Source organism: Nymphaea colorata, chromosome 11, assembly GCF_008831285.2.
Source record: "Nymphaea colorata isolate Beijing-Zhang1983 chromosome 11, ASM883128v2, whole genome shotgun sequence".
NCBI classification, from domain to species: domain Eukaryota; kingdom Viridiplantae; phylum Streptophyta; class Magnoliopsida; order Nymphaeales; family Nymphaeaceae; genus Nymphaea; species Nymphaea colorata.
Genome location: NC_045148.1, coordinates 16,988,314 through 17,003,532, shown reverse-complemented (window position 1 = coordinate 17,003,532; position 15,219 = coordinate 16,988,314). Strand labels below are relative to the sequence as shown.

General features: G+C 39.6%; 2 protein-coding genes across 2 annotated transcripts; both read left to right on the top strand.

Moving 5' to 3' along the window:
- The first annotated feature begins 255 nt into the window (after nucleotides 1–255).
- On the top strand, nucleotides 256–1,007 carry LOC116264776 (uncharacterized). The gene has a single exon (XM_031645158.2). It carries the CDS (start codon nucleotides 391–393, stop codon nucleotides 799–801), a length of 411 nt encoding a protein of 136 aa, XP_031501018.1. The 5' UTR covers nucleotides 256–390; the 3' UTR covers nucleotides 802–1,007.
- Nucleotides 1,008–7,418: 6,411 nt separating this feature from the next.
- On the top strand, nucleotides 7,419–8,430 carry LOC116264720 (uncharacterized). Its single transcript, XM_031645077.2, has one exon. It carries the CDS (start codon nucleotides 7,619–7,621, stop codon nucleotides 8,018–8,020), a length of 402 nt encoding a protein of 133 aa, XP_031500937.1. The 5' UTR covers nucleotides 7,419–7,618; the 3' UTR covers nucleotides 8,021–8,430.
- The last annotated feature ends 6,789 nt before the right edge of the window (nucleotides 8,431–15,219 follow it).

Here is a 15,219-nt window from a genome sequence, read left to right as displayed (position 1 = left end):
TTTCATTTTAACAATAAGCGAGTAGTTGAGAATTGTTTTATAATTTTTGAGCGGTTGCACGATGGGATTCAAAAGTTAGGCAGTCGTTTTGTTCGCCGAGGCGACGTTTCGTAATCCTTTCAAAAGACAAAAACCCATCCAAGATCAAATTAATTTGTTGATGTTAAGTATGGGACGATCGAGTTGTCTCAGTATTTCACGAGGCGAGCCGACCTCCCTCTCCCAATAATTTATATGCTTCAAAAAGCGCGTCTGGTCAGCGTGCTCACTTGCTTCAACACTACACGCAATGTTCTTCTGCTTCCACTGCTAAGCACGCTGAACTTAAGTACATACAGAGACATCGTTCTCATCATAAAAAAACCTGACGCAGATAGACCAACAGCCACCATGAAAGCCGTTTCGAGGAGTCCTCTGATTTTCAAGCCGCTGCTCCCAGGGCGAGATCCTTACTTCAGGACCCGTACCAGGCGGCCGTGCTTGCGGATGCAGGGGACGGCCGGAAAAGATTCCGACGACTGGAGGTTGGCCGGCAGGATGGTGGACGAGAACATGATCGTGCTCAGGATGAGGATTCAGGAGATGAAGATGGCGGAGAGCAAGTGGGAGGCGCCGTCGCACTGGATGGAGTGGGAGAAGAGGTACCATGCCTCGTATTATGCGGATGTGTGCGAAGGAGTGGGTCAGTTGCAGAGGTTTCTGATGAGCACAAGGCCCGGCGTGGCTCTGGGGATGCTCCTGCTGCTCGCCTCGAGCCTACCCATTTCTGTTCTTGCAGTTCTGCTCCTTTTGATCAAGTAGATGGCAGACGTCATCTTCCACCATTAGAAGAATGATCGAGTTAGATTCATGCAGTAGTTAACAGTGAGCAGTTTAGAGCTTCTTCTTTATCTTTTTTTTTTTTATCTTAATTTGGCTGTTGTGCTTCAGATCTTTTATTGGTCGAGATTGTACACGTACTTGGGTTCATAATATGCCTATCTTGGGGAAAAATCTTTTCATTTGTACATGGAGTACCGCCAGTTCCTCTATCGGCACTTGACATAAATAATGGAACTCTTGTTTCATGTAGATTTTTAGAGTAAAATTTTCCCTTTTCATCTCCTTTAACTTGATATCTGATGAACACCTTGTGTGGAGTCACTGAATGGGGTTCGTTGAAAGGGGAGACGGGCCAAAGATGCATCCTTTGAAAGGCAAATGGGAAATATTAAAGAAAGAAACGCTTGTGCCAAGACAATCTTGCAACTGATCTTTTATGGTCTTTGAAAAAAAAATATTGCAGATCGTCGGCGAAACTATCTTGCTTTGTCATATTTGGGGGCAAAAAGATTGACAAGACAAGGCAGGCTTTGAAGATGAAAGTTGAGAACCATAAACTGGTTTTTGCTTATGAAATAACGTTCTTGGAGTGGTTGGATGATATCAACCTTTCACAAACTAAGTTTTCACAAAACTAGTTTGAATGAAGATGTCAGATTCCAAATGCTCCAGTAAGCCTGCAATTTATTACAAGATATATTTTAGACCTTGATTTCTAAAGTTTTTATTGGGATAAAAGTAAGAGAAGTTAATTTTTTGGAAAAAAATACGCTTTATACATATGTATGAATCTTCATGCATTTTTAAATGTGATTTGTTTTCTTACATAAGGAAAAACGTCATCACCAGCACTTGCTATATAATCAACCATAAAAGCATGTGGACAATGTGCCATATAAGTCTTACTTATGCGATCCCAGTCCGACATCAAGTATTTTATAAAACGCCCGTCCATTTATGGCGACCGACTTGCAATGCCGTCGGACCCATCACATAATTAAATGTTACAAAGTCTAACAAAGGGACAGGCCCTCGTGTGGGCCACTGCCTACACCAGCCAGTCGTGTCCTCTTCTTGCTTAAAATTTCTTTATTTTTAATAACGCATTTTAAACATATATATATATATATATATATATATATATATATATATATATATATTTAAAGAATTGATCGAACGACTGCAGCAAATGAACCAGCCCCAACCTTCATTGACCCGTAGTTTGCTTATAAGCTCATCGACATTACTCCGCACCATCCAATGTAATTAATGCAGCCAACGACTTTGTGCACTCATTTATGTACGAAAACCTATGGTGGATCTCACATTAATTTGAGTTATTTTAACTTGGGTCCATCTCCAAGTATGGTTGGCGGATTGATATTAAAGAGGTTATGGAAAGGTTTATTATTCAATAGAGGGAAACTTGATATACTTAATTTGATTGGTCACAAGGAGTCTAGCGTAACTGGTCAGGCCATAATATGGGTACACCATTTTATGCTGGGGAGTAAACAACTGAGGGCGACTTCTTCACAATGGGGAGTAGCATCTAGTGAGGACGATTGGAGTAACGCCAAGAAAACAAATAGGAAGATCACATGGCACACCAGGAAGTGATTTAATGCCGGAAAAAGCCTTGTAGATGAAGGAACAGCACGGGCCAATCTTCGATTGCTTGAGATCCACTTAGAGTGAGCACCATGTGCAATGGCTTCTCATGTCTGCTTTGGCCGCTTCTGGAATAACAACAGCATCATGCTGCACCGGTCGCCCCTCTGAGGGTGAGACATCACCGGGCCTCGTCCCACCCGTGAAACAATGGTGGCAGGTCAGAATGGTTTCTGTTTCACTTTAAAGATCACCCACCGGCTGAACTGATGCTCTCCTTGTATGGTAGTTGCAATCAAGAAAGATTCGTAGCTAGAGCCCCAGAAGTAGGAGCAATGGAGAGGCCTTCGGGCCTCGCTTCGGGTGGTGGGATGATCTCGCTCACCGAAATAGGCATGAATTTGACTGAGGTTAGACAACAGAGGCAAGTGTTGCTTATTTCTATGTATGATGCTAAGCATCTGGTTGCTTCATTTTTTTTCTTTTTTAAAGTTCTTTTGTATAGCTAATTCCTTCTAAATAAAAGAAGGGAGCCATCTCTCCTTAGAATTTCCATGGGAACTTGGTTCCGTCTCCATTATTTAAATTTTCTCATACTTTCCACGTTTCCTTATTCAAGTTCTATTTCCTTGTGATGACTCACAGGGTTTGTTTATTGAAGATTAGCATGGGGTTGAACGGAAAGTATTTCCGGCGCTGGACAAACGATTACTTTAAATGAAACATCAAGTTTTTAAAAATAGAAAATATTTTTTGGCCGCAATGGTGCATATGTTTTAGTGATAATTCCTAAACCTTCAATTAGATAATGTTTAAAATAGGCGCAGTTTATGTATAGAAAGCTCAAAACCTTGTAGCTCCCTTTCTTTTCTTTCATGGCAAGTTCTCTCGACATTTGTATGGTATTTTTCTTCGTAGATTTGATAAAGATGGAGGTTATTGTTTCCCATGAGTCGATGACCGTAGGGACCATGGAGAAGCATGTGAATGTAGTTTTATAAAAGAATGCAGTCTTACCTAACAAAGCAAATTAGCATGTGCAATATATTGTGTAAGGATGGACATTAGGTCGGGTACCTGGCCGATGGTGGGCTGAGTCTGGACTGACTATTTGACTTACAGGCAGGCTGGTCTAATTGAAAAAACTAGCTGGATCCGGCTGTCCCAAACCAGGTATCGGGGCCCAATTCGGCATGATGAACACCTTTAGATCTCATGCTTCCATGTTTTGTATTTTGTTCTGTCCCTCTTCCCTCTCAACAGGTACACTAGACTCTCTCTCTCTCTGACTTTTTGTATGACTTTTCATACTCAAATCAAACACATAAAAAATTACCTTGCCAAATTCAATGGATCCGTGTAAATTTACCCTAAAAAAGAAGTCAGGCCTGGGGGAGGTCCAACTTTCTACCATCCATTTTTTTTCCACGATAATTTTGCCGCTCAAAATTTACTCTCACATCAAACGGGGCATCAGGGTCAAGGATTAGTTTTGGTACTCCAAGATGACGCTTTCCGTCTGTACTTCAATGTTCCTTTTTTACATTATAGATGGCTGATGCTATAAAACTTTGAAATGAAGACTAGTCACCTATCAACTTTGTGTTCGGATCATTGTGGCAACCCTTTGGAGGATATTTAGTGCATTCATGCTTAAGAGAAAAAAAATCCCTGCCTTTTCTTCCATTTCTGTCACATGCATGCTACGGGACGATTGTAGTTAGCACCAGATACCGAAGACTACATTTATTAATTAGAGTCGTCGTTTGTTTGGATTTGGATTAGTCTTCTACTGAACTATAATTTTTTTATAATGTAGGCAGATAGAATTTTATGACTAACTTTTTGGAATTGCCTAACTAAATGATTCTTAATCCTCGAGCTTTATGTTGTATTACAACTAATGCTGGCGCTTTTTGGCGTTGACAAACTAAATGATTCTTCTTCCTCGAAATTTATTTATACAAAACACAGAACCACTGTAGCATCTCCATCAATTTATTAAATATGATGAATATGAGATTTGAACAATCACACGCCATAGAACCAGCTTTAGAGAGAAACCGAGAAAGAAGACGATGGGGCGTCTAAACGGCCCTGCTTCTGATCTTATGAGGGACGTGAGGGAATCTTGTGTTCAAAATAAAATGCCAAACATGCATATTCATATTACAGGTGTAACAAATGTGTTTAGTAATAAACTGATATGATGGCGTCATATGGGATTCATAAAGAACAATTTTTTGAAGAATTTTCATCCTTCCACATAAAAAAAAAAAATTGACAAAAAAGGAAGACGAAATTCTCAGCTTGATTATATATTTACAAATAGATTATTACATGACCATTGACGTCTAGCAAGTATAACGTGTAATTTTTAATTATACAGCAACATCTGACATACAACCGCATAGAATTATCATTATATACAGACTAACTATAGTTGTTTACCATTATTTACCTCATATTTACTTTTCCACTTTATAGATATCTTCAACTTCTTGGTTAATTTTTATGTAAAGATTATAGTATGGAAATTAATGGGTCAGTCAACTAGGCAAGCTTTGCATTCATTAAGCCGTTTTTTCCCCATCTTAGACATGCGATTAGCTGCCAAACTTTCGAATTATCTGTTTTTGAATCACTAGACACCGAAACAATTGGGGAATACCACTTTCGTTACAAGGATGAAACGATTATTCAGATTGCGTATGCTCGTTGTCTTTTCCCTATCCTTTAATTATAGCACATGCTACCTGATACAAAAAAGAACGGCATCTCTTTGCACAAGTGATTTGTTTGGATTTGGATAAGTATATATATATATATAATATGAAAAGTGGGTCAGGCAGAGGCAGATGTGGGCAATTGCTCGATTAGAAAAAATTGTTTATTTTTATATTGACATATCCGAGCATTGCCCTTCAATTACATGTTGGTAAATTTATTACTAATGCTCCTTAGTCAATAATTTCTTGCTCCACCCATCGGCAAACATGTGGCAAACATGAAAAGTAATTGTCACCTAATTTTAGAAAGTCTTTGTTCCGAAGTGGTTTTTTTAAATCAAGCTGCAGAATGGTAGAGGACAAATCACCTTCTCATGTTCTATTAAAAAAAACTGTGGCCATGTCAACATGGAGGATTAATCTACCAGCCAAAATGATACAATCCTTATGGTTGTTTGTTTTACCCCCGATTTGAGACTATGGTGATTTGAAATTCTTAAGATCTCAAATTCATCCGACCTTAAATCCATGGTTTTTAACATGCTATCAGATCCGTAGTTTGTTTAAATAGAAAATCTCTCAAAACACATCTTTTAACATCTTTTAGTTTGTTTAAATTGAAGATCTACCAAAAGACACTTTTTCATGCTGCATTGTGTTTAAGGTCCGAAGCTTTCAAACACAATCTATAGCTATTAGGTGGCTAGTTGCAATTTTTTACTTCTAAATCGTGGCTTTCGGGTTTGCAAACTCAAGTAGATGATAGTTTTTCTTGTCGGCTGCATTTGGTGGCCCCGGATGTAAGATCGGGGGCCGATTTCAGATCGTCGGATCTGAAATCCATGGTTTTAAAGTCACCCTCTATATGGGACGTTTCTTTTTTAAGCATCAGATCTCTCTCATCAACGCATGTCGCTCACCAACGCACCGATGCTCACCCGTGAGAGCATGCGAGGGCCGCCGACGAATGGGTTTTCGGCGAGGTGCCATTGCCGGCGACGGCCATGTCCAGGCGACTCTCTCTCTCTCCCTTGGAAAGGAGGAACGGCTTGCTGGAAAAAGAGGGCAACCACATTGCTGGAAAAAGAGGGCAACCACATTGCTGAAAAAAGAGCCACGACCTCTGCTGGTCGGACCTGAAGCCCGTGGATTTCAGGCCCTTCGTGGATCTGAAATCCAAGGAGTTCATATGTGTTGTTCTTTGTTAAACTGAGGATCTCAAAATGAGATCCCACCTCCGATCGATCTGAGATCGGAGGTAATCAGCTTAACCTTCAGAAATTTCCTCAAAATTGTGACATTTGAGGCCATTTAGCACCAATAGTATTTTATCGTTTCGTGAATCTTTTTTTTTTAAATGTGTCAGATTTCTGAAATATTATTACAACTGTTTTATTTTATGAATCTGTCTTCTTTAACCCCTTACCAATACAGAATACAACATCTATGTTCGATGCTCACGAATCGATCGTGTGAACAATTTGTTGGGATGTAAAAGTAAGATCGTATAATTCGAAATTTTAGTAATTTTCGATCGACGAATTCTCTTTCCTTATAAAATCTTATTAACGTGATAAAAGGAAAAAAAATTGGAAAATGCCCGCAACAAACAACTGCTTGACCCATTAATTTCATATCGTATGCATCGTCATTGTTCTTGATAAAGAAGGTTAAAATAATAAAACAAAAAATAAAATTGCACTCCTAAAGGATATTTTACCAGAACTTGAAAAGAAAACAACAAACAAAATTTTACGCGAGCTGCCATTGATCCTCGTCGGCCGTCGAGCGTCAATTATGGTCGACGACAGCCCGTCGACCATCAATCGACAAGCGAGCATCGCCGACAGACGGCGACCGTCCCCCGGCGGCGAGGATGCGGTTGACAGCAGCCCGCCCACCCTTGCTGTTAGTGGATGGACTGCTTTAAACCCTCGCTTGTCTTGTCTTGTCTGCCTCTTGTTTGACGGCAGGGGTTAATGGCGGCCAGGGTGCGGGGTCATCATGGTTGCCGTCGGCAAGGTTTTTTAAAATTTTATTGTTAATTTTTTAATAATACTTTTTGGGGACAACAACTTGAGAATTACTTTTAATCTTTTTGAGCGCCTGCACGATGGAATTCAAAAGTTAGGCAGTCGTTTTGTTGTTCGCCGAGGCGACGTTTCGTAATCCTTTCAAAGACAAAGACCCATCCGAGATCAAATTACTTTATTGATATCAAAAGGCTAATTACATCTGAGGTCCGTGACGATCGAGTTGTCTCTGTATTCCACGAGAAGTGCCGACCTCCCCCTCCCAATAATTTTTGTGCTTCAGCAAGCGCGTGCGATCAGCGTGCTCACTTGCTTTTAACACGCAATGTTCATCTGCTTGCACTGCTAAGCACGCTCCAGTACATATCCATAGACATCGTTCTCATCATCAAAGAACCTGACGCATAAAGATCAACAGCCACCATGAAAGCCGCTTCGAGGAGTCCTCTGATTTTCAAGCCGCTGCTCCATCCTTACTTCAGGACCCGTACCAGGCGGCCGTGCTTGCGGATGCAGGGGACGGCCGGAAAAGATTCCGACGACTGGAGGTTGGGTGGCAGGATGGTGGACGAGAACATGATTGTGCTGAGGATGAGGATTCAGGAGATGAAGATGGCGGAGAGCAAGTGGGAGGCGCCGTCGCACTGGATGAAGTGGGAGAAGAGGTACTATGCCTCGTATTATGCGGATGTGTGCGAAGGGGTGGGTCAGTTGCAGAGGTTTCTGATGAGCACAAGGCCCGGCGTGGCTCTGGGGATGCTCCTGCTGCTCGCCTCGAGCCTACCCATTTCTGTTCTTGCAGTTCTGCTCTGTTTGATCAAGTAGATGGCAGACGTCATCTTCCACCGTAAGACGAATGATCGAGTTTAGATTCATGGACTAGTTGACTGTGTGCAGTTAAGAGCTTCTTTTTATTCCTTTTTTTTAACTTAATTTGGCAGTTCTGCTTGTGCTCTTTTGATGGTCACTTTGTCTGAGATTGTACATGTACTTGGTTTCATATTATTATATATGCTTGTCATATGGAAAAATCTATACATTTTTATGTGGAATTCTGCGAGTTCCTCCGCTGGAACTTGTCATAATAATGGAACTTGTTTCTAGTATATTTTTAAAGCACATTTTCCCAAACTTGAGGAGCACTTTTCATCTTCTGCAACTTGATTTTTTATGAACACCTTGTATGGAGTCACTGTATGCATTCGTTTTTTGCCTTCAAGAAAGGAGAGACAGGCCAAAGATCCATTCGTTAAAAGGCAAACAGAAAATATTTAAAAAATGTTTGAGCCAAGATCGTGATCTTGCAACTGATCTTTTGTAGTCTTTGAAAGAAAAAATTAATACAAATTGTCGGTGAAAATATCTTGTTTTGTCATATTTGGGGGGCAAAAAAGATTGACAAGAGAAGACCAGGCTTTGAACATAAAAGTTGATAACCATGAAACTGGTTTTTGCTTATGATCAAGTAACGTTCATGGAGTGGATGGGCGATATCGAAGTTGGGTTTGAGAAAAACCTTATTTTGATAAAGCCTTTCACAAACCAAATTTTCACAAAACTAGTTTAAATGAAGGTGTCAAACTCCAAATGCTTCTTCAGCCTTCAATTTACTGGGGCATAATTTTTGGGCCTTAATTTCCAAAGCTTTTGTTGGGAAAAATGTAAGAGAAGTCATTTTTTGGAAAATTACTTTTTGTGGGAATTTTATGCTATGATTTGTTTTTCTGAAAAGGAAAACGCTGTCGCCAACACATATTATGGCGACCGGCTTGCAACCTGATCGGACCCTTCGTTTGCATCTGCCTGGGAGTATATCAAAACACCAAGAAAGAAGGCCGGCTATAGCTGAAATGGGGCATTTTGTAAAGAATCATATATACATTCTCGAGATGATGATGTTTTTGTGCAGTTTAACTTTTGGTGTTGTTTTGTGTTTTTGTGCTTCCAAGGGTTGAATCAGTTCCTTGGTTTTGTGCATTGTAAAAGTTGATGGTTGTTTCCTTGATGTAAATATTCATTCTCTGTTGAATAAAAGAAGTGGGCCTAACCCCCAGCAAGCTGTTTACTGCAACGCCCTTCAGTTAAAAGCTTCTAAATTCTTCAATGTTGTGAACTGAACCAGTAGCAGAACTGCTTGTCGGCTTGTGTGGGCTACTGCCCACACCAGCCTATCAAAGGTCTTGTTAGAATGTCCTAAGACCACATTGTTAATCCGTGGTGTTCACACCAAACAAACTTGTGCTGTTTGTTTGATTTCTTTAAATTTTCTGGCTGGCTGAAGTTGGCTTTGGAGCCTTACAACATAATTTCGAGAACAGCAAGGCCTCATACAAATAGGCATGGCACGTGCATGACATGGGTTGGATCCGAGTTTTACTAATGTTGGTGCATGCTATATTGTATCTTTGAGATCCATCGGACTAGGGCCTAAACCCAATATGGGAGTGAATTTGTTTTAGCCGCATCGACGCACAATTCAACATTCAAACCTAAGGTCTCATACTCACTATAGTATGTACCTTAAAAGTGGTAGATTGTAGTGTCCCTTCTTTGAAAAGTTTAATCAAAGCTGCTTTGAATATTGGAGGATATCTTCAAGGGCTTAAAAAGAGTTTTGTTTGTTGTCATGTTCCTTACATTTTTTAGGTCCTAACATTTATGTTAGAAAGTGGGTTGAGACCGGGGTGGGGACTTTGTTCTGAGGCATGCCAAATAGTTTAACCTCAAATTTAGATAGGACCAAACCGAACCGAAATAAAAAAAAATACATTGCACAATTAACAGTTTTTTATTTTTCTAATGTAATTTTTTTTTGTGGAGCCATGGCCTAGCCCCCAATTAATTTTTTTTAATGTAATCTCTGCACCTCTCTTAATGGAGTGGTTCGACCGATTCGGTGCACAGTGAAGAACCTGCTGCTGATAGCTGGACAAGCGCCATAAATAATGAAGAAGAGGGCACCATTAAAGTTTTGGTGTGAACATGAGAATATATATATATATTCTCATGTTCACACCAAAAACTTTATCACAAATAGGACATGATCTATATAATGAAGATCATGATTGACCCGTAGTTTGCTTATAAGTTCTTCGACATTACTCAAGATCATGATCCGCTGTAATTAATGCTGCCACCAATCTTGTGCACTCATTTATGTGCGAAATCTCGAGTGGATCTCGCATTAATGTGAGTTATTTTAACTTGGGTCTATCTCTATTATTTTATATTTTTCCATACTTTCCACGTTTCCTTATTCAAGTTTTCTTTCCTTAGGATGACATATATGGTTTGTTAACTTTGTTTATTGAAGATCAGTACGCGGGTGAAACGATTATTTTAAATGAAACATCATGTTTTCAAAGATGGAAAATATTTTTTGGCCACAATACTGCATATGTTTTAGTGATAATTCCTAAACTTTCAATTAAATAGAGTACAAAATTATTTAACTAGAGTCATGGGTGTGGCTTTTCGACACCGAAATTTACTAGAGGTTTCCGATTTGTACATCGTTTGTCCTGATTGGTAATCAATTTAGTCAAGAATGAAAGGTAAGTAGAACAAGATCCAATTACCAGGCAGGTTTGGATCTAGTCTGCATAAATGAAACCTTCAGTTACTCGGACCGGCTATTAATTCAGTTCTAGAAAGTCAGGTTTTGTGCTTCAACCTTAATCTGTAGCTTATTAGCTAGCTAGGCCAGATTTGGAATTGGCGAATTTTAGTCCCGTTAAGTGGATCCAAGTCGGATCCACCGTGAGTGAGGCGGAAGCAGGTGTGGGCTACATATGAACAATTGTCCATACTGGCTCCAAAAAACTATTTATTTTTGTATTAATATTTTTGAACAATTTTTTTCATTTACATATTCGTGTTTTTTTAAATTTTATACTTAATGCCCCTCTCCTACATCCGCAATTTTGTATATATGTGTATATAATAATGGTAGTTAAGGGTTTGTAGTGTTGGGAATAAGCCTCGGCATCAGGTCGGCTTGACATCCAAAAACTGGGCCCAAGTCTCGACTCGTAAAACCCGAGCTCAAGCTCGGCATTGTCCTGGTCCAATTAAATTTAAAAATATATTTTTAATATAAAAATATATAATTATAATATATATATATTAATTAAAAATTTAAAAAAATACATTATCGAAATCGAATCGAGCTTATTGGGCCTACCCAAGCCGACCCGATAATAAGTCGGGCTGACACGGATACCTTTTCCCTGGGCCCGAGCCCACGTCCCAGTGAAGCCAGGTATTGTGTACCAGACGGTGACCAGTCTTAGCTTCATTCAATGCCCATTTGCGCAGGCAATAACTCTGAGGAGAAGAGAAAGCGTATTTCCAACTCATTAGCGTGCGAAGGACGTCGACAGATGAGTGGAGGGAAGTGATAGGAGGCAATGATGCCATCCGGAGCTCCCTTTTGTTTCTTTCCCGGCAACTACTCTCGAAACTTGTCATGTATATTTTTTGTAGAGAGGCTTGTCAAATGCATATTGTTGTTTTCCATTATCATAGTTGGCAAACTCGTATAGTAAAACTAAATAACATGTAATATAAGTTTTTGGGTATATGGAGTAAAGTTTGTGATATTTTTCAGGTAAAAAAAAAAAAAAAAAAAAACCTTCAGTATTGAGCAATGCAAGAGAAAAAAAAAGAACATGTAATTATTTGATGAACCTAACCAACTTGGCGGATCCTGGCTTGTGACCCAGTAAATGGATGATCCTAACTAAGGCAATTAGGTACGATACCCACTTTTAGATACCATCCTTTCATGTTTTTCTCTTCCTAAGTTCTTGATAGGTATTAGAAGGTTCGTAAGACATCTGGAAATGGGTATTGAACCGGGTACGTGACAGGCATAAAGTTGATGGTCAGGCCAGTCCGAGAACCTAGCGAGCCAGGTCAATGATGCTGACAAGGGCTTTGTGTCCGTCTTAACCCAGCTTGATTGAGCCTTGAGCGAGCTAGTTTATTATTGTTGGAGGGATTTAGGATCTCAAAGAACAGGAGAGAAAATGCTCTTATGAATGAAAGTCGATATCAACTTTTACAAACTTCTAAAAAACAGTTAGACCCACTTGGGTATGGTGATTTTATAGCATAAAACGGCCTGATTCCATCATATTGGTGTGATTTCCTAACCTGGTTTATTATCATGCACAAATAATATGGTTAATGATTAAAATACCCTTAATTCACACTAAATAAAATTTGTAAACAAAAGAATAAAAATAAAAACTATAAAAAGACATTTTTTTAACAAATTACCAAAATCTGCTTTGGTTGTACGCGACACATCACCATCAGTACCGGGGCAACAATTTCCTCCCAGACAACGGAAACGCGTCTTCTAATTGGCACACGTTACCTAGACTTCGCCGTTAAGCATCAAATTGCTTCTGATGGCATCGTCATCCACGAGTTATAAAGAGCACCCGATCCCCTTCATCTTGTACAACATCACCATGGAAGCCGCCTCCAACTCTCTTCTTTTCCGAGCACCTGTTCCAAGACAACCACCTGGGCGGGGTATCAGGCGACCGCGCCAGCAGGCGCCGGCAGCATCGCCGGGCATTCCGACGAACGGAAGTTGGGTAGCCGGCTCGTGGACGAGAACATGATCGTACTAAGAAAGAGGATTCAGGAGATGAAGATGATGGAGGGGGACTACGAGCCCCCGTCGCATTGGATGGAATGGGAGAAGAGGTACTACACATCATACAACTGGGACATATATGAAGGGGTGGGTCGGTTGCAGATGTTTTTGATGAGCACAAGGCCCAGCGTGGCCCTGGGGATGCTGATGCTGTTGAGCTTGAGCCTGCCCTCTTCAATTTTTTTTGTTCTATTCAAATTGATTGAGCTTGGCAGGGGAATGATATGTCATTAATTATCCTGTTCTAAAAAAAAGAATCTATAATAGTGAGCTTTTTTTCAAATCCCCATCGATTGAAACTCATCTTTTCAATCAATTTTTAGCTATATATATATATATATATATATATAAGGCAATGTAAAATATGACTAAGAGGGCCATTCATAGCTTCTCCAAAGAAGAGGCAGGTGTGGGCAACGATTGCCCACACAGATTCACAAGAAATTATTTTATTTTATATTGGCATATCAGAGAAATACTTTTATGATGTTGGTGCCCCTTAAAAATTTAAAGCTTATTACCCATGCTCCTTATTCAAAAACTCAAACTCTGCCCTAAGTTTCTCCATCCAATTCAATATGATTTTTCAGCAAACATGAAAAGATATTTGTCACCGAATTTTGAAAAGTCTCTTTCTATGTTCCAAAGTTGGCTTGTTTTTATTTTACAAATCGAGCTACAGAAGATTATTCTGTTCTTTGCGAAAAAATCACTTTCTCGTGGCCCACCCAAAATAACCGTCGCGATGTCTTTTCATCAACTTGGAGGATCAATCTGGGAACCAAATTGAAGAAATCCTTATTGCTATTAGCTGGCTAGCTGAGATTTTAGAATTCTGAATCGTGTCTTCCGGGTTTCCAAAATCAGATAGATAACAGTTTTACTTTCATGGTTTCGGGATGGAGAATTTTCAATTAAATAAAGAACAAGTGGTTGACAATTAAAATACAACACACTGATCTCAAGCGCCATGGCGCAAAATTCATGGCATCAAGCAGCGGTTGTGTCAATCATTGACATATTTGCATCCGAGTATCTCACTTGTTATCATTCCCATCTATGTATATACTCTAGCCGCCTGTTCTATACATAAGAAGAGCTTTCTCTCTGCTTCTAGATCGCTCGTTCTCTCTGCTCCCATTTCCTCTTGCCGTAACACAGAGTTGATCGCCGGAATTTCATTTCACTACCATGGAAGCTGCCTCCAGTTCTCTGACTTTCAGGCCGACCATCTAAACCCGACGATCCAGGTGAGATACTCGGATGCAAATATATCAAATTAATGGCAAGTTGGACGCTCTGATCTTAAATCCAGAGTCATTAAACAGAGCCTAACCGCAGACAAGAAATAATTTTCGAATAACAAAGTCCCATTTTGCTGACAAGTGACAATGCTTTGCATTGCTTAATGGCAAAGAAGGTTGGTTCTTTCTTCGAGGGAGGGAGAGGCGACACGAGTACGTGGCTACGGCTGTATTTTGAAACATTTAAAATTACAAAATTTCAAATTTAATTTTTCCTTTAATTTGATTTTTCCCTTTTTATTGTATGTATTTCCCTTCTACTAAGCTTCTATATTTTCCTCCCTCGTTTCTTTAATTTTGAGATATATATATATATATATATATATATATATATATATATATATATATATATATATATATATATAGACTCTGCCGTAACTGTGTATCGAGATTTTCTAAAATTGTCTTACTTATATTGTTAATATCACAGGGTAATTGTCATGCTTCTATAAGGTTATGAGCTCTGCATCATATCATAGAGCCACATGTGAGCTGGTATGGCAGTTGCCCGCACTAGCCCCACAAATTTTCATTTTTCTCGCATATGCATCTTTTACAATTCTACTTATTTATATATATTAACACCCCTTAAAGTATGAGAATTTTTTAAATAGTGCCCTTCAGCCCAGAATTTTTTAAATAAATGAAACAGCTTTCTGTGCAAGAGACATGGCCACATCAAATAGAGCCTAGCCGGCTCAAACTTGGCTCATGTCATGTCCGGCTGGCTTGAGCTAGGTTCAGCTAAGTGCCTCAACGAGCCAAGAGTACAAGTTGAGTATAAAAACATCGACTCTTTAAGGCTCAAGCTTCAAAAGATGATGATACATAAGTGAGTAATATATGTTGTACATATGCCCTTAACAAGCTAAATCGAGCTCACGTGAATTGGGCCCATACAGCCTCAACTTGACTCGTTTAAAAAACAAGTCGGCTCGAGCCGAGCCTATACAAGGCATCCTTTGTGAGGCCGGAGATTCGAGCCAAAGACCAGGGATATGAACAGCTCCTGATCAGCGGGGGTATGAATTCACTTCTCCAAAGTCCAA

Coding starts and splice junctions, on each gene's coding strand:
- LOC116264720 (XM_031645077.2), top strand. CDS start 7,619: ATGAAAGCCGCTTCGAGGAGTCCTCTGATTTTCAAGCCGCTGCTCCAT.
- LOC116264776 (XM_031645158.2), top strand. CDS start 391: ATGAAAGCCGTTTCGAGGAGTCCTCTGATTTTCAAGCCGCTGCTCCCA.